We start from the raw sequence: 18,275 nt of genomic DNA, 5'->3' as shown, positions 1-18,275 counted from the left end.
GAAAACTTACCTTGAGTGGTTTTACTTCCTGAAGCTGACTGTTGGACAAAGGCGACCAGGCAGAAACCTACAAATCCAAGGCTTACGCGTATCAAAGCGTGCATATACATGTTAACTTTCACTGTAGTTCAACACGAGCACTTTCTACGATGCGCAAGAGCACATATAAGGGTGTGTGAGTGTGGTATAAAGGTTTCTTGTTATTCCCTCTGAGCACCAGCTGACAGGATAGTGTGCGATCCTTCTTTTTTTTTTTTTTTTTTTTCCTCTGAACGCCTGCTTATTTGAGTTTCAAGTGATCGGGGTTGAGGACAGCCCGGCAACGCGGAGCGGAGGAAGGCTTTTCTGTTATCATGTTTCGAGCCAGACCAATGTCAATTTAAGAAAGGGAGAGGGAGAGAGAGCAGGGGAGAGAGAGAGAGCGAGGAAAAGAGGGAGAGATGGAGTGCAGCGGCGGGGTCTGAAGGGGGAGGAGAGAAGAAGACGCGTCCGCGCTGCGCTCCGGACTCCTCTGCTGCCACTTCTCCTTTCTGAGTGGCTCGCACCGTTTCCTTTTTTCTTTTTTTTTTCTTTTGGTTTGTTCTGCAGGAATTTCCACGCAGGTGCTGGTTGGGCTCGAGGTGGACCACAGTTACCACGTGCACGGTGCGTCGGGCTCGCGTGGTTACCTGGTTGGTGTCACCTGTGCGCAAAATAGAAAAAAAGAGAAAGTTGCCGTGAAGGCGGCGTGGTAAAAAGGAGGACAAGGGGGCGGATGGATTTATAAATGACTCAGACGGGGGAAGTAATGGCCTCGAGATTGCATTTTGTTCTCTCCAGCAGACTGTCGAGCTCATCCAGTCCGATTAACAAAGCAATAAAGTGTCTATTTTCGTTGGATCATGGGTGCAGCTCTGATTCCATAATGCTTCCTTACTGATACTAAACAAAACCATTTGCCTGCACGTGGTAACATTTACATAAAGTCCAATCAAAAGTAAAATACTGCTAAATTTCAATGGCATTCTGCACCAAATTATTTTATTTGTAGGGGAACAGTTAGACTAAAGTTATCTTTATATTATCTATCCAATACTTGCACACTGGAAGGAGTTAAAAGTTCAACTTACAGATTTAAAGACGAAATTGCAAAACTTATTTGAAAATGGAAAAATGGAAACCTACATTCCTTTATTATTATTTTATGCCTCTGCTGATTTCCTCACATATCATCCTTATTCCAAGGTCAATTGGGGGCCTGAAGCAATTTCACTTCCCTGTTATGGAAGGAGCGGGACCACATGAAGAACTGAAAATCCAACTGAACCTGTTAACTTGCATAACAAATAGGCACATAAAGGAAACTGCATTTTTAATTCAAATGTAAAAAATAAAAAATAAAACCCTTGCTGGTATTAAGTTAAGATGTTGAATGAATAAGCTACACCAGCTGTTTAAAATATACTTCAAGATGAATCCATTCCTCAGGTATGAAAACTAACAACCTGTAATTGTTTACAGGAACTTTGGTGAAAGCTTTATGAGAATCATCTGGAACCAAAAACACAAACCTGAATGCAAATTGTACTTCGTGTCATCTGAGTCCAAAACCATAACCAACACCACATTACGTACTCACCAGTTCTGAGTTTGTCGCTGCAGGAGATTTAACTCAGCAGCCACATTTCTTGTAGAATTTTTGCTCTGGGCTTTGAAAAACGAAGTCCAGTCTGGTGTTAGAAGTCTGTAATATTGAAATTCAATCAGATATTTGGGAAGTATATTGTAAAAATACAGTTTGAGCAGCTATTTTCTTAAACTAAATGAAGATAAAACAGCATCAGCATGTTTTTGAAGTTGAAATTAAGGGTTAAAGATGCTCCCTCATCGGTCATTCCTGCAAATAAGTGATCCTGAGTCACACTGTGCACACCATTACCCCCAAAACCTTGAGAGGAATGAGGCATGAAGAGTTACATGAATCAAAGCAGACCTCGCTCACATTACCGGCAGCACAACCCACCGAGCCACTGTGCCACATTTCACCAGCAATGACATATGAAACATTTGTTTTCACAGAGCGTCCTACAGAGGAACAGCATCTGTATCCACACACCTGCTACCTTCCTCTGCATTATTACCTAAATTAATCAGCCGTGTTGATGCATTTATGTTTGCGTTTGAACGTACGGGCAGATTCTACACCATAATTATCACTCCTGCTCCTGTGTGTAATTTTTTTTCCCCAATCAAATATAATTAGGACCCCACAATGAGGCTGATTGGAGATAACAACTCTGCTTCTCTTCAGACAATGCAGCGAATTTGAAACGCACACAATCTAAAATGGCTGAGGGCAGAAAAGGAGGAGAGAGGATTAGTTTTCATTATCTTGTATCTTATCAGAATGTTGTCATTACCTGCACTTTACAGATTACACACGGAATTGTAATTATCTCCGAGTCAAAGGCAGATGTTTCATAAACAATCTAATTTAATAAGACTTCCCATGCTACCCGATGTTTTGCCAGAGACTTGGGGGCTCAATAAATAAGAGATTCAGTAAAATAGAATAACCTTCAAATAATCCCTCTTTGCATCCACAGAAGAAGAAAAAACATGCAAATCCACAGCACAAAGTCAAGCAGCTCGGTGTAATTAAAATAACATCCGTCAGGGATATGGAAATATCCCATGTCCCTGTGTCCAAATCTCTGGGTAATTGTGAGCACTTGTATAACCAAATGAGCTCAGAGTCACTCTGGGAGTTTGAGAAAGTCAGCACACGGTTGCCACAGAGCCTGAGCACATGTCGCACTGGAGGATCAGCACACTTTTCATAGCAACACTTCATTAAAGACAGAGGGCTGCGCACGGGCATCACTCTGTGCACTGAACCCAGCTATTTTTACACCAACAGACACACAAGGGAAAGCGAGGTATTGTTTAATTTATGATTCTCGTCATGAAAAGGAGTCTGGCTGCACACTGGGTAAAGAAAAATCAGAGGAAGGTGTCAAGAGAGCAGTGAGGATCCTTCATGGAACAAAAAAAAAGTCAAACTCAGACTTCAACATGTTGAGGAGATTTGCTGCAGAATAGCTGACCACAAGTGGTCGTGACTTGTTTTGCATTGAGTGAATAGACCTTCTGGATTTTACTGAATTTGAACAACTATTCGAAGCAAGGTGCTCTCTGGATCTGTATGAAAATGTTATGATTGTTAGAGATAAACCACATTTAACAGCTGCCACAGCTGTTCCAAGAACTCCGAAATTTCCACTTCTCAAAAATTAGGGGGTGAAGAAAAAAAAACTGTCAACCAGTTGTTTTAGAGAGTCGGTACAATGTACTTCTCCAAAATATCAAAGTCAAACAGCGCTCCAACAGCTGTTGCTGGAAGATAAATGCAAGATGGATGCATGTTGGTAGGCAACTGTGAGAGCCACCACTGTACCACGCTGCATGCTAATGAACTGAGGAGTTAGAAGCCCTGCAGAGAGCCTAATGTTCTCTTCCAGATGGCCATACACAGGGACACATCACCTCAGCTCTTCATTTACTTTCTTCCAGTTTGACATTTATACTCCCCAGTTGTCTTAAAGATTTATGTGTGAAAATGCCAGAGCTCAGAACTTTTCCTCTTTCTTTCCTTTTTTTTTTTTTTTTTTTTTTAACTCTCTTCATATGCGAGGTTACCAACACCACCGCAGGCCCAGCAGGATGTCTTGGTACTCACCATGCCAGCACCACAGGGGAGCAGAGTGGCTTGCTGAGTTCCACACTTTAGTACAGGCATCCCAGTGAGCACTGTGGGTTTGCCCCAGGAATGCCTCCTGACCACAGCTTCAGTCACTGGCACTAACAGGGAGCAAGAGAGGCAGAGAGGAAGAAAAAGAGAGGAAATACAGTTATCAAGTCAGAAGGAACTGAGGTGTCACACACAGACACCTTAACTAACTGAGACTTATTCCTGCCTGTCAAAGCCTCCCTGTGTAGCATCACGGATGAAAACAACCTCAGCGGCGCAACAGGCATTTAGCTGCATTTGAAACATCACCAGCGCTGGATATGAGTGTTATCATGACCGTGCTGTCAGACTCTGGGTTATGAGGGCTTGTTTCCCTCTCAAGTAAGAGTCCTAGTTATACTACCTGAGTCTTATGTCGCTGCAGCAGGCTGGTAGACAAGACACAGACAGGCTTGTTAGCTGCGTGATTGAGCGTGCGGGTACTGGAGGCGTGTGCTCGGACTCCATCTCCTGTGTGCCAACACCTGTAATCAAGTGGAGCCATCGAGATCAAATGAGACGGCGAGGGAGATCGTTGTCCTGTCAAGATCATAAGTTTAATCCTCACTGAGCCTGTATCATTCAGAGTATCCATCATCATCATCATGCAACTAAATTGTATAACACTAGCTATCTGAAAGCACACACACCCAAAAAGAGGAGAGAGATAATACCCATATATTTTAAGCAAACTCTTTTGATGACACAGAACTGGGCTGGGCATGCTGAAACCTCAGCGCTCTCAGCAGTGGCTCTGTGCCACTTTGTCTCCACTAATCCTCAACGATCAACACACATGTGGAGAAAAGGGACACGGCTTTCCGCGGCCTCTTTTCAGACAGACGCTATGTAAGTAGGTAAGTACAGAACGGGACCAGGGCAGCGGGGAAGTCCCATGAGTTCACTGTCTAGCCAGATAGTGCAGCAGCGACCTGCTCCAACAGCTACAGTAGCACCAGGGAGTGTCTCTGAGGAGCTCTGTGGAGTTTCTGCTCATCTGTGCATCCCAAAATACTAAATACTGCTAAACTTTCAAGCTATTGGGCTGCATATGATTCATCTAACGCATGATAAACTCAGCTTCAGATCCTATTCAAACCATTTAAGGCTGACTTACCTCAGCATTCAAAGGTCATTGTGACACTGATGAGTAAAACCTTCCAGCAAATCGCCCACATTCAGTTCTTACATTCTTCTCTAATACTCTGATCTGAATCATTTCCTGACAGCAAAGCAGTTCTGTTTGAAAGGTAAAAAAAATAAAAAATAAAAAATGCAGTTCAGGATCACGAGAGTCACACTGGTTCATGCTGAGTTTAGTCCTGCTTAGTCAGATCATTCTGTAGCACATAATGAGTCTGACCTCATGAGCAGGACTGAAATAAACTATTGAACAAAATATATTCTTTCCCAAGACTGGAGGAATAAAGTTCTGTTAAGAGAATAAAAAGATCTAACATGCAACAAGTCCTGCTTCCCCTGCAAAAGGCAGTTTTATGAGATGTTTCATGGGTCAACAACCAAATTCACTTTAATTACTGAACCAAATGTCATTATTGCAAAGGCAAAATTCCAAAAATATTTCCACATTTTGAATAACCAAGCTTCAAAAAATTGGAAGTATGAAGCACATAAAAATGGAAATTGAGTTTTTTTTTAGCTTAGCATTTTCCACAGTAAAGAACCGCTTAATGCAGAATTATTTCTCTTTGGCCAAAGTCAAGGAAATGCTGTCTTGTTGCTCAGCTTTTGTGTGGATGATATTTAAATGATCACATTACTATTTATTAGAACCAGATCTACGGCATTTAAAGTCTAATCCTTCCTGACAGCAAACTGTCTGCTGTTGTACGATTCACAAATGAGTGTGGTGAGACGACTTTGCAAGAACTCAACAAGAAAATATAAAAAGTATGCAAACAAAAGACATGTTAGTTACCATAATAAATCACTAGCACACAGAAAAACCAACTTTTCTATTTTCCCTGTCTCTACTTCTGGATCCCTGTTAGCTGTGATAGGCAGAAGAAGTAAACACATTAAATTCACCCCTGTCCTCTGTGTAAAGCGTTGACTTTGTCTGCAGAGTGTTTATAAGAATGGGATGAGAAAAGAATGCGTCTGTGCACATTATTAAATGCTGTCCAACATGAGCCTCCAGTACAGCGGGTAAATCTGGTTGCAGCACTACTGGTTGTACTGGAACACACGCATTAATCTAGACTGCCCTCTAGTGGGCTACGGGTTCGTAAAGTCTGACAATTGACACAATTTGGGTCCTCAATTTGACAAAACTGACACAACAGACCTGTCAATGCAAATATTTGACTTGTCACAACTGAAGGAATCAATAACATTAAAAATGAGTCGGTTCCACTGGATGTTTCAGTAAAGTATGACAGTGAGCCAGCATCCACAGCAGCAGGGCCTTCCATAAGTGGATGCAGGCATCATTAAAACACCTGTCCTGCTGTGACAAGTCAAAATGCCCTCCAGACATTCAGAAAAGAGCAAACTAATGTATTTTTCTGGCTCGTGATTGGCCTTTAGGGGGTGACTATGCACAACAATAAACTTGATGCAGTAAAGACAGTGAGGCTGTATTATCTTATTTGATAGAAATATATGACTTTTTCTGTTATTTGAGAGTATTTGATAAACAAAATTGTCTTGTATACTTGAGGAAATGAAATTCCAGTCATCAAAACCTGACTTTCAAAAAATATTTTTTTTTGGTTCTTATCAGTTTGCTGTTGGTGATTTTCATTTGGCTAAAGCCCCATTGCAGCCCTTCAAACATTCCTCTATACAGTAAAAACCCTTTTACCCAGTCAGCTGCAGGCTACAGCTTAAGCCCTGTATGGTTTTTGCCCTATACTTCTTTTTTTTTTTTGGCGCCTATATATGATGGAAATGGGCTGTGAGCAGTTAATGCATGTGGTCGATCCAAGAATGTACAGAAAACTAGCACTGCATTAATTGTATGAAGAAGAAAACTTATACACTTGATTATTCTCAAATAAGTTCTGGAGTTAAGCTTGGTGTTTAAAAGCGATGGTCATTCAGTGACGGAGCCAGACAGTTTAGAGGGAGTTTGTAAGCATGTTGCCAGGCTGAGAGCATTACTAATATTGGGGTGATACAAAAATTATATCTTGTTAATTTCTTTATTCTGTGTAGTAAATTGCTGCAGGCAAATTGGTCCATTTTTGTGGTCACTTAGTTTTATCATTTGCATATGTAGGTATGAAGTCACTTTTTTTGGTAACCCTTAATTTAAAAAATAAATCAATCTTGAATGGCTGTTCCAAGTTGTTCCATTAATTGTTGATATTCCATTAATTGTTGATATTCCATTATAACACAGGTTGTATGTAGTGTGTAGCCCTCTAATGGGCTCCACTGCTGGCACTCTTGCTTAGTGAGACGACTGTAGAATAGAATGGCCTGACTGCACCTCAGTATCATTCGGCTATGACATAAAATAACAGGCTGACTTGTTTTTATTCCTTTAAACCAGTCATAGTCGTCACGGACAGAGCATAGAGAAGAATGGGACTTCGATGTTCCATTAAAATAGTGACAGCAGAATTGTTGTAGTGGAACTTTTGCATGAAGGGAGGCGACAGCTATGATTATAATCTAGCTAAACGAAAATAGTAGGGCTGCCTTACTGCACGATCCGAATCATCAGCAAAACTTGAAATTGTCAGTGTGGTAGGTTGCGGCCTTGAGATTGTTGTTGTCATTTCCCATAGTGAAATGCATTTTGAAATTGTTAACACTTACATAGCAGAAAGGTTGATATCGGCATACCACCTCTATGGAGCCGGACTGCACTACTGGCGTGTTCAGTGGCCACTCCTTAGCACCGCCCCTGTGAACATCGGGGACACTGATATCCTCAAAAGATGCAAATCACAGTCAACTTAGACTATGTGCATGGTGTATGCATGCTCAGATTTGACACAATTATATCTCAGATACACACATTTTGACACAAACTGCAGTAAAGAGTACTTTAACGTACCTTAATAGTCTCCAGGAGCTGTGCATCTCATCCACTGCTGCCCCGGCTGCTGACCGTGCTGATTAGCAGGGCCCAAAATCAGCATGCCAAACAATTAGAACTTCCTGTGGTCATTCCCTTTCACCCCACCCTACTATACAAGTGTCTTTGCCACCTTTAACTCCCCTTGTGCTCCACGGTGTGAAACCCTGTGCTGCCAAGTGAGTAACAGGTGTTCACACTCTGTCATTAGTATGTCACATTGGTGCTTGTCAAGAAACAAAAGACCAATAAAGTCTTTAGCTTCATCTCGGATTATATCTTTGTAACTTCTCTGCAGGAACTCTGAGGAAGGTATGTAGAATGCTGTGGTATGTTATTCTTTGCGGCTGATCTATGATGCCTGTGGGGGTGACAATGAAAGTGACAGGTGCTGCTCCTGAGTCCTTGTCAGTCAGGTCTACTGATGGGTGGAAAGGAAAGATAGCTCACATACTAACATGCCACAGAGCAGCACAAAGATACCTGTGTTCCATTGACAGCACGTTGCCGCTTCCTCTTCTCTTTGCTGTGAAAGAGGATGTTTGCAGTAAGTTAAACATTTATATTTTAGCTGCTAGTACCTTTTGGTGTCGGTCTTGACAGTTCAACGAGCAGTGTCCAAATCATCTAAATTGTAAATTATGTACATACGCTTTATCTTTTTATCTAAAATATCCAAATTGATATTCAAAACCTTTTTCCGCTTGGCTCCTGTTAAAACCCTCCGATGACAGATACTGACCATGGGTTTGCGTTCTTAGAAAAATACATGGGTAAAAAATACACAAAAATATATGAAAATATTCTGTTTATAGACAGTCTAAATTAGATATTGGCTACAAATTCACACTGAGAAGATATGTTGGGTGTGACAAAGACAGTATAAATGCTTAGGAAACAATGGTATTCAGGGTAGGGATGCAAGAATCACAACAATGACACAAAGTGGCACAGACACAGTCATTCACAGACAGCACCCCTTAGTGTTACATCTAATTGCATTTTTAAATATGAGTCACTGGTACCAGTTTGGAAACACCATGCTGAGCTACCACACAAATGCTGGTAACTTCTGAATGTGGCAGCTTTGTCTTGAAAGTTATGTTCTAGACCAAAAACAGAAGAATGAGCCGACTCAAAACCTTTGCTGTGTTCTCTGTGAATTCTGTAGTTCAGCACTCTGGTGTTAATACCGATTCAGAGAAATATTTTTCAAGTTGAGCTTAATTTTTACAGCAGTAGTGACCTTCATGGCCAATTACAGGAAAGAGCAAATCTATTTGTCTTTAAAAGCCTGCTGGTGTGATAAAGGGTGTTTCAAACAGCTCGAAAACGAGCCGTTGTGTACCGCAAAGGTGTTCCATAAGAGCTAAAACGGGAAGTGAAAAAACAGGTTTTACCAGTTCTCTCACCATCACATCAGATAAAGATGCAGAAGCTGAGCTACAAAACTGGTGCCTCGATTTGTGATTTGACAGAACACATGAGGGCTTCATAAAATACCAAAGGAAAACAAATGTGACATGTTCCAAATGCGTGTAGAGAGAATTTGTGGCTTGTGGTCACTATAGGGATGATCTACGATTAAAAGACATAGAAACAAGCAAAAAATACATGCGAAAGAAACAATAATGCTTGTAACTCACAGGCTCAGAGAAAACATAATGGTGTCCAAGAAAGCACATCATTTTTGCTATGGTGTGTTACATTAATGACTAGTACCACAAGTGAAATAAAAGCAACAGATATGTATTAATAGTCAAGCTAAACAATTATATGGCACCTTCCTTCAAAAAATTCTAAATATGCAGCCTTTATACGACACTTTTGGTAAATATTTATGGCTGAAATGTTATTCAGAAGTCCTCAAGTTGCATCAGTGTATCAGTTTAACCTGAAAACTGAATGAAAAGTTTAAAAGACAATATCCTGACACAGGCAAGGAAAGACTGTAGCTTCTACAGAGTGCACTTATATAACTTAACATAACAGCTGATGTGATGTTACTTCATCTACACTTGTCAGTCTTATCTAATGCCATCTGAAAGAAATGTTTCCAAATACTTATTGGATGACAAATACAAATTTAAGGAATGATGCACTTTCTTTGAACACCGGTGTAGCTGCTGTGCTACAAGCTTGTGAGTTTTGACAAGTGTGTCATTGTGCAGCTTCACAAACCACACGTTTCAGATTCTTATCACCAACCGGCCACTGACTGTGTGCTCTGAGTTACAGCCAAGTATGTTGCAGCAATGCACGACATACTTTGTACATTTTGCTACTGATGCAAATTGCACTGAGGAAATATTTCCAATGCACTTCATAGTCAGAGCTTCCTGAAAAAAAAACAAAACAAAGCCAGACTAGAAATCCAGCTGAATGTAGGAAGTGAAAGTATTGCCAACAGTGACATTTGAAATTATCTAAAAAGGAGAACTACGGAGGGACCCTGCCACACAATGGTATCCATAAAACAACTTATGAAAGCAGACAGTCACGTAGAAAAGGTTTATACTGTAGATCAAAAGACACACTGAAATGACCAAGTAGCTCTTCGCTTTCTCTGCATTCACAAACACCACAGCACAATGAGAGTGATTGTATATCCAAAATGTCCTTGGCTACCACTTTCATAAGAAATAAAACACTAAAACATATGGCTATGCAATATATGTAACAAGTAGAGGCAAGTCATGTGATGCTGTCATGATAGCTAATACAGTGCAACTGAAAATGCATAAATATGTGGGTGAGCTGCTTCCTGAAAGTTCTGTAATGTCTTCCTCAATCATGTATAAATCTCTTTTATGTCCCTTGAATTATCTGAAGGTGTCTTATGCGGGTCAGTCTCTGAGCAGTCCCAGCTTCTTCAGGGCCTCACGGCGGTCCTCTCCGTTTTCTGCACGAGGGCAAATCAGCACACTTATGCCTTGTGATCGAGGCAGTTTCTGAGAGTCTCTGGAATGCTGGGGGGCAGTTGGAGCAGGCAGGGACATCTGTGAGTCTGGCTCTTTGCTGCTGATGTGGTCTGCCTGAAAACCTCCTTTAGCATTTGAAAACTCTCTCCCACTCCCCAGAGAAGCAGGACGGGGTCGAGTGTTACGCAGCTGGCTGAGGCTCTGCTGTCCGCTGACAACCTGGCCTGCTTCAGCCTTATAACTGCGTAGACTCAAGCCAGAGCGCTCAAGGGTGGCTGATTTGATACCAGTGACCCTGGGTGGGGTTAGCTGCTTGACCAGAGCAGGTGGGGTAAGAGGAGGGGTATTAACAGTGACTTCTGTGACATCTTTGATAGCAGACAGTTCATTATCTGAAGGCAGAGGACTGATGGGGTCACTGAAAGCAGCAGGAGCTGGAAGTATATCAGGAGGCCGAACAGAAGGAGCTGTAGAAGCAGCTGATGGTAACACAGCAGCAGGAGAGACCGACTCAAGAGGGACAGAAGCAGGAGGTGGACTGTGGACATGATGGTAAGATGGTGTTAAGGGTGGTGTTTGTGAAGCTGCTGGGCTGACTGGAGGAGAAGGAGCTGCCCATGACATTCTGGTTTTGGGAGAGAGTTTAGGGCTTAAGGCAGGGCCGGAATCTGACTCACTGCTTTTCAGCAGACCAAGCTTCCGGAGGGCCTCCATGCGGACCCTCTGAGGGTCCAACACCAGCCGGTCGCTGCTGGTGGGCACTGAATGTCCTGAGTTTCCATTACAGCCAGCTGCTGCTACCTTGTGGGACTTCAGAATAATGTTGGCAGGAAGCTTCTTGGGCTTAGGAGCTACTGCAGGTGGACTTCTGGGCTCAGCAGCCTCAGGAGAAGGACTTATCAGGGGTCCAGAGGAAACAACTGGTACACTCAGACTGGGAGGCAGTTCTGGTGGAGCTTTGCTTGGACGCTGCTCGGTCACACAAGAGCTCACTGAAGGTTTATTTGCAGGGGCTCTCTGACGTAGCTGCTGCAGGTCAACAGTTGCTCCTGGTTTGCTGCTGGACATTCCTGCAGATTTAAGGAGGTCCTCAACCTTCACGGGCTGTGAAGGAGAGTCTGGTTCATCCATGAAGTCTGAGGGAGGAGGGATTACACCCATATCAATGCCAGAGGCCTGAGCAGACTGTCCTGTGCCCTGAGGATTACCATCTCCATCTGGGGCTAAACCCAACACCTCAGTCTGTGTATTTAATGAGGAAGCAGAAAGATTGGGTTGAGCCACAAGGTCCCTCGATTCAAAGTCTGCTGAAGCCGGAGTTGATTGTGGTTCAGCGGTTGGATTCTGAGCATGATGCTCAGTTTTGCCTTCGATGGAAAGTGGTGTGGATGCAGATTCAGCTGCTAAGTGGGAAGGTAGTGCAGGCATTCCAGGACTTGCAGACCCACCAGAGGTCAAACTGGAAATGTCTGAAAACGAAAGTCACATTTACTGCAGTTAGCATTGCAGTCATTGATGTTAGTGTAAAATGCCCACATACATGACACACATTACTGACACAGAAAACATGCCAAACTAAATATTTGATGACAAAAGCGTACCATTAACTCTCATGTGATCTATTTTTTTTGCATGTGGCCCAAGCTCTGGTTCATCATTGGATAAGCCGCTGTCCTCCTGCACCTCCAGCGCTTCAATGGTTTCCTCCAGGTACATGAGACATGCCCTCTCCTCTGCAGATAGGTGCTCCATACTGTCTTCACTCTGCATGCAAAATAAAATACAGGGAAACATATTAGATGTATAAAAAACAAACAGGCATTTTAACCTTACAAATGACTTTTCTCCATTTAACCCTAAACATTGCCATGACAGGACGGGAACAACAGGTCAAGGTGTTCAAAAACAAGCAAAGGAATGACTAATTATACCATTCCTGTCTAGGTCTCAGTTGTCTTTCACTCTGTATGGTCCTGTCAGAAGGATTTAATTCAGATGACTGCAGGCGCCTGAGAACAGACTGAGATCCTCTTTACAGAAAACTGAAACCTCCTGACAGCTTCTCACTGAACAAACCTGAGAGCCTCTCACCTCATACAGATTCACTTCCTCTTACCGTGTCTCATTTACATTTTCATATTGACAGTAAACATCCACGCAGACGTCATTACAACATGATAAAAAAAAAATTCTGTTCACTATTTTCCTACTTCACCCAAGGACAGAAGCATTTTCAAAAGTAGCTGAAAAAAACTGCGTTGATCAGTTATGTTGCACAACAAACAGATAAACAGCAGAGTCACTCGGACAGACGGCTGAGATGAGGAGATCTACAGCAAGACTCACATAGCCAGAGTTCATGCTGATTACACTGTCGCAGCTCCCTGCACTATCCATATTGCTCAAGGATTCCATGGCAACGCCGCCTGACCACGTCTCACTCTCCGGCATTGCACAAGGAAGAAAATGAGGGCAGGACCTGCGCTTCACGGTCCTCTTTTGATTGTGTAAAGCTCACCAAAAGTCAGAATCTGAAAAGTCAAGGAGAGAATGTGAGAACAGGATGAAAACTGAAATCAGATTTCATTTATGAGGCACCACGTTCTCCACAGCTTTATTTCTTTAGCAACTGAAGAAAAAACTATCTCCTCCAACATGACACTAAGCCTTAGTTGAAGGATTTTAAAAAAAAAAGCTCAAAAATTAGTAAACATAACAGCATGGTTTGTCTAATGTGATGGATGAATGCCTTAAATTTCATCTGATAGTTAAATGATCCTCCTAATGTAAATTACTGTCTTATTAATACAACAAGAGGCAAATGTGCTGCCACAGTCTCTGTGATATATTAAACATAAATAGTTATGCTAATTGAGTCATTAAATAAATTAATGGCTGAATTAGGAAACATTTATTTACACATAAGATCTGGCCTGGATTAAAATGAAGCAAATACATTAACATGAAAATGGATAGGTCTGAAAAGCAAAATATTTACAATTATAGATTTCTGTTATTCATATTGATTCTTTTCATGGATGCAGCACAATAGTTCTCAGTTAGTGAGCTGAATCTTCAATATTGCATCATACGTTTCTTTTTTTCAGCCATTTTAGTAATTTAATCATTAACCAGCTACTTGCAGTTTGTTTTTCATGGGGCATGAACTGACTAGTATCTAGTTCAATGAAAACAAATATTCCTCTTAAAGATTAACAGTGGGATTTATTAGGAATGAAACTCTCATTGCTTATTCAATACGATTAGAGGTTTGATCATTTGGACAGAGAGCTGATTGTGGCTAATATTCGTTAATTCTAAAGGAGAAGTTGAAGAAGTTTAAGCAAAAACACCAAACATCCTCTAGTTTTAGTTTCTAAAATGCGGTGATATGTTGCTTTTCTTTGTCTTATATAATAGAATACTAAATATCTTGATGGGTGTGACAGCTGGCTGTAAAAAAACACATTTCAAAATGTCATCATTCTTCCAAATTTGGAGACAAATGGAAACATAAAGTGAAATACCTAAAATGATCTTGTTAGTTGCAGTCTTAACAAAGCATCAGTTAAATTACATCATTGTTGATATTAAGTTGATGGTTTTGTTTTAACAGGTGTAACAAGATCTGCTTTCGAAATTTGTTCTGCAGCAGACAGCAGAGGATTGCACTGGTGCATGCAGGTAATGCTGTACATACACTCAGAATTCATTTAGTGATGTTTTCATCATTGTTTGATAATTGGTATTCCAGTCATTGTGATTAAGCAGTCAAGGGTGAAAAGATCTTTGTCTGCGTATATGCATGACATGCTTCACATCATGTAAAATCAATGTAAAGACAGTTAATATGCCGCCATATGTTGCAGCACTACACTGCATTCTTGTGCTTCCTGCCTGTTATCTTGTGCATATTAGTACTGGCAGGTCTGGTATGAGGAAAACAGAAAGTAGCAGTATTCCTCCTCATCTGCCAAAGTGACACCAAGGTTGGGATTTTCAAAATAGTCATTAAAAGTTGGCTGATTCAGAAACAAATAAGGAAATGAATCCACAAAACCACAAAGAAGAACAACTTAAAGCAAAGTCCTTACATATTTGTGACAAGAAAGAATAGTATCCAATAACTCAGGCTATAACTCTGGTGTGGATTTTGCATAAATACATCAGACAAATGCAATATACTGCATCCAAAGACAAAAACTTTACAACCTGTTTTATGACTTATTCATCACAGAGTCAGGTTCAGGTATGCTCATTTAAGAAAATACCTTCATTGTTCTCCCATCTCATTGAACATTTGACTAAATGTATACAGCAATAAATTTTCCCTCTAGAAGTCAGTATCTCCGTTAGCAACTTCGCCTAAAAAAAGACACAATTACAGTTTTAGTTAGTTAGCAAAATAGTAACTAATGAGGTGTGAGGTTCCTCCGACACTCACTCACCGTCAACAATGTGTTCCTCAGTCAGTACAGGACAGTTCAGATTTCAATTATGCCTGATCCAAAACCTGTTCGTACAAAATTAGAGCAGCTTCTGAGTTGCTATCTGTCATCGAGTGACGGTGTATGTTTCGCAAAAACATATCAAATTGAGTCTGTGGAATTTTAAAAATGAATGCCGAAAAAAAACTTACAATTTGTATTCAAGGCTGCAGCAACAATCAAGAAGACTGAGATCATGTCGTTTAATTTTTCACTGGACTTCAGGGATTTTAGTGACCTAAGGGGAAGACACATTCCCACAGAAAGAGAAACTAAAACATGACGGGCATTTTAAGTATTTGTAGATTAAATATAAGCACCTGAGGTTCAGGATTTCTTCTCAGAATTTAATTGATAGACTATAAAGAAGACAGGTATTTCTTCAGTTTTCATGTTGCTTCCAGATTTTTCCACTTGTCTTATCAAGTTACATTAAAAAAAAAAAAGTAACTGTGAGAATAAGATTTTTATTACAACTGAATGATCAGCAGTGACATTTTTGACCTGCTGACATGAAGACTTTGTAAAGGCAAAACCTGATCACCAACACCCACATTCACATGTGTTTTCTGGAAACAAAAGCTGGTTGACAAAGCACACACTGGCCTCCCAGTCAAACCTTCCATAGCTACTAATTACTGTCCCTCCCATTTCTGACCACTTAGATCAGCAGAGTGAGAGAGAACGCCTGAGCAGACAACACCTCTCACACCTGAACGAGGCCCTACCGAGCAGCAGCGGAGAAGCTCACTACACCCACAGCTGAGTCAGGATTTAATAGTGACAGGAATGTCACTTTGCTTGCTTCCATGTCTTTGAGACAACTGTTACATTGAGCCGAACATTCTGATGTGACTGCACACGTTCCACTTGAGTTACGACTGAGCAGAAGAAATCCTTTAACTATAAAGGGGCGGATCAGCTCCAGGTCTTTACTGTGTGCAGACTATTACGAACCCAGAACACCATCAGTTAGAGTTTAAGGAGACATATTACAGTGTGTTAATTTAAAGGGGGGGGGGGGGGGGGGGGGGTCCAAAAATGTTAGGTATGTGATCAAGGGCAGCCAGTCAGCCAGAACTGGTTTAATGATTAACAGTAAACAAAAGTTCATGGTGAACATCAGGTTGTGAGTTGCACAAGTTGGTGAGTTGCTGGAGTGAACAGAAATATTTCATTAATGTTTAGCTTGGCAGCTATCCCACTAAAACAACTATTATTGACATTTGCGTGCAAATATTTGTACTTTCCCTGACTTTAATGTCTACTCATTAATCTGCCAAACAATCACTGACTGAAGGCTTATAATCAATCATTGAAAATGCAGGGATGAAAAATTATTAGTAATGTTGCTTTATGCATTTGTGGGACTATTTCTAACACTGATGTAAGTGTTTTGTTACATATCTCAGCTGCTTCTCCATTTATACTCGGCTCTCCTAAACCTTAACACACAGGATGACACTACAGAGTCACATCTCAGAGACAGGAAAAATTACAAAATAAGTTTTAGAAAGTAGAAGCTCCAGGTCGAAATTTGCTCTGAACACAGACTTTACAAACTGTAGTCTAAAGAAGAACGTTTGCACGGATTTGTTACTTTTAGACACCTAGCCAACTTATTTGAAAACTTGTGGCTCGTATGGAACCTCGAGTAAGACAGATATAAACATTTTCTAGAAAATAAGTTGCTCAAAACTCACCAGAGATGTTAGAAAAAAGGAGTAGCTCTTAATTCGTACACAGTAAAATCTGCTTTCGAATGTCAGTCCATGTCTGCTGTACAGCTCCGACTGCTGCTCTGCTCCTGGAAGTAAAACTACACCTCGAGCAGCCGCCGACAAACAGGTGGAAAAAGGTGAGGTGATTAACTTCCGCACAGGTTGGTGTGTGGCCAATCACGGACCGGGTGACTGTGACGTTTCCAAAGAGCAGCCAATAGAATAACAGCAGTCGACTTATGGGGAGAACCGTTGTTATTATTTTATTTTACATGCAATGATAAAGAGAATAATATAAAAATATGACACCAACATTAAACAATATGTGTCATAAGAAAAAAAATAATAAGTATTGGCCTGTAATGTTTGTCATCTGTGTTTAGCATGTTAACATGGTCACCTTTGCCAATTAGTGCTAAACACAAACTTTACTGAACAAAAATATAAACACAGCATGTAACATTCTATCAAATTCTGCCATATCTTTCCACATAGGGACAGAGCTAAATGCTAAAATCAGCATGCTAACATAAGTATTGGAAGGTAACATTTGCCATCTGAAATTGGCACATTAGCATGGTCACATTTGTCCATTCTGTTTAACTTGGGGCAGAGGCGCCTCAAAGGGAAGGTCATGTTAACAAAGTCATATTTACTAATCAGAACTAAATGCAAAGTATATTGAACAAATGTGTAACTGCAGCATGTCATTTTTTTTATTTTATTATTTTTTTATCAATTGTTTTTAACATAGGGGCAAAGGCACCTTATCCATAAAAATGAAAAGACACAGTCTGTAGCCTTAGTTGATGGTGGCAACACACAGATCTCAAAATGTTCCAGGAGTTTGCTGTTTGGAGGATGTTTTCCTTGGACTTTATTAAATACCTGCACCATGAGAGATTATTTTCATCTCACAGCAGGATGTTTGCAACAGTGACAAATTTGGTAACAGTAGCTGAGGAATAATTGAATCGCATTTTATTCTAATGAAAGTGGCTGTAAGTTGATAAATTATCATGGCACATGGACAGATTTTCACTAATAGACTAAGCTATGCATGTCTTGCTTATGTGTGGACTTTTTCCTCATAAATACACTGCTGTGTCTCTTCCCCTGGGGCTGTTTTGAGCACTGGTCACCCAGATAACCAAAATGCTAACTGTACCTGCAACAGCCCAGGAACAGATAATTAGTAAGAAACCAAATTCTTAACTCTCATGTTGAAATAGCTTTCAACTAGCCTTTATACCTCAACAACATAACAGAATTCCTGAAATTCAGTTATAGCTTTTGTTTTTTAAATTCCACCCCAACATTTTCAGT

The 18,275-nt window shown here is 40.8% G+C and overlaps 2 protein-coding genes across 5 annotated transcripts in view; both read right to left on the bottom strand.

The window, feature by feature from the left end:
• Positions 1–611, bottom strand: part of scube3 (signal peptide, CUB domain, EGF-like 3) — a 79,982-nt gene extending 79,371 nt beyond the window's left edge. The window contains exon 1 of one of the 2 annotated variants that reach the window (XM_023275622.3): positions 11–611. In XM_023275622.3, the coding sequence (XP_023131390.1) occupies positions 11–110 (100 nt within the window). In that variant the 5' untranslated portion in view covers positions 111–611. The remainder of the gene's footprint in view (positions 1–10) is intronic. The other variant, XM_023275621.3, reaches the window with a different exon arrangement.
• An 8,000-nt stretch (positions 612–8,611) lies between these two features.
• On the bottom strand, positions 8,612–17,085 carry LOC111572067 (specifically androgen-regulated gene protein). Of its 3 annotated transcripts, XM_023275557.3 has the most exons (7): positions 16,932–17,038; positions 15,381–15,466; positions 15,190–15,254; positions 15,013–15,106; positions 13,088–13,272; positions 12,343–12,505; positions 8,612–12,210 (listed from the first exon to the last, which is right to left on the bottom strand). In XM_023275557.3, exons 5-7 carry the CDS (start codon positions 13,190–13,192, stop codon positions 10,667–10,669), a joined length of 1,812 nt encoding a protein of 603 aa, XP_023131325.2. In that variant the 5' UTR covers positions 13,193–13,272; positions 15,013–15,106; positions 15,190–15,254; positions 15,381–15,466; positions 16,932–17,038; the 3' UTR covers positions 8,612–10,666. The 3 variants fall into 3 exon arrangements, with proteins under 3 accessions (XP_023131325.2, XP_035806586.2, XP_023131324.2); XM_035950693.2 differs by lacking the exon at positions 15,013–15,106; XM_023275556.3 differs by lacking the exons at positions 15,013–15,106; positions 15,190–15,254; positions 15,381–15,466 and having other exon boundaries at positions 16,932–17,085.
• Between the last annotated feature and the right edge of the window lie 1,190 nt (positions 17,086–18,275).

Source organism: Amphiprion ocellaris, chromosome 8 (assembly GCF_022539595.1).
Source record: "Amphiprion ocellaris isolate individual 3 ecotype Okinawa chromosome 8, ASM2253959v1, whole genome shotgun sequence".
Taxonomy (NCBI): domain Eukaryota; kingdom Metazoa; phylum Chordata; class Actinopteri; family Pomacentridae; genus Amphiprion; species Amphiprion ocellaris.
Note: the sequence above shows the minus strand (reverse complement) of the source record. Positions and strands in the feature narration are given on the sequence as shown.

Coding starts and splice junctions, on each gene's coding strand:
- LOC111572067 (XM_023275556.3), bottom strand. CDS start 13,192: ATGCCGGAGAGTGAGACGTGGTCAGGCGGCGTTGCCATGGAATCCTTG. Junction 12,506..13,087: donor TCAGCATGAACTCTGGCTAT/GTGAGTCTTGCT, acceptor TTTTGCATGCAG/AGTGAAGACAGTATGGAGCA. Junction 12,211..12,342: donor AGATCACATGAGAGTTAATG/GTACGCTTTTGT, acceptor TTTCGTTTTCAG/ACATTTCCAGTTTGACCTCT.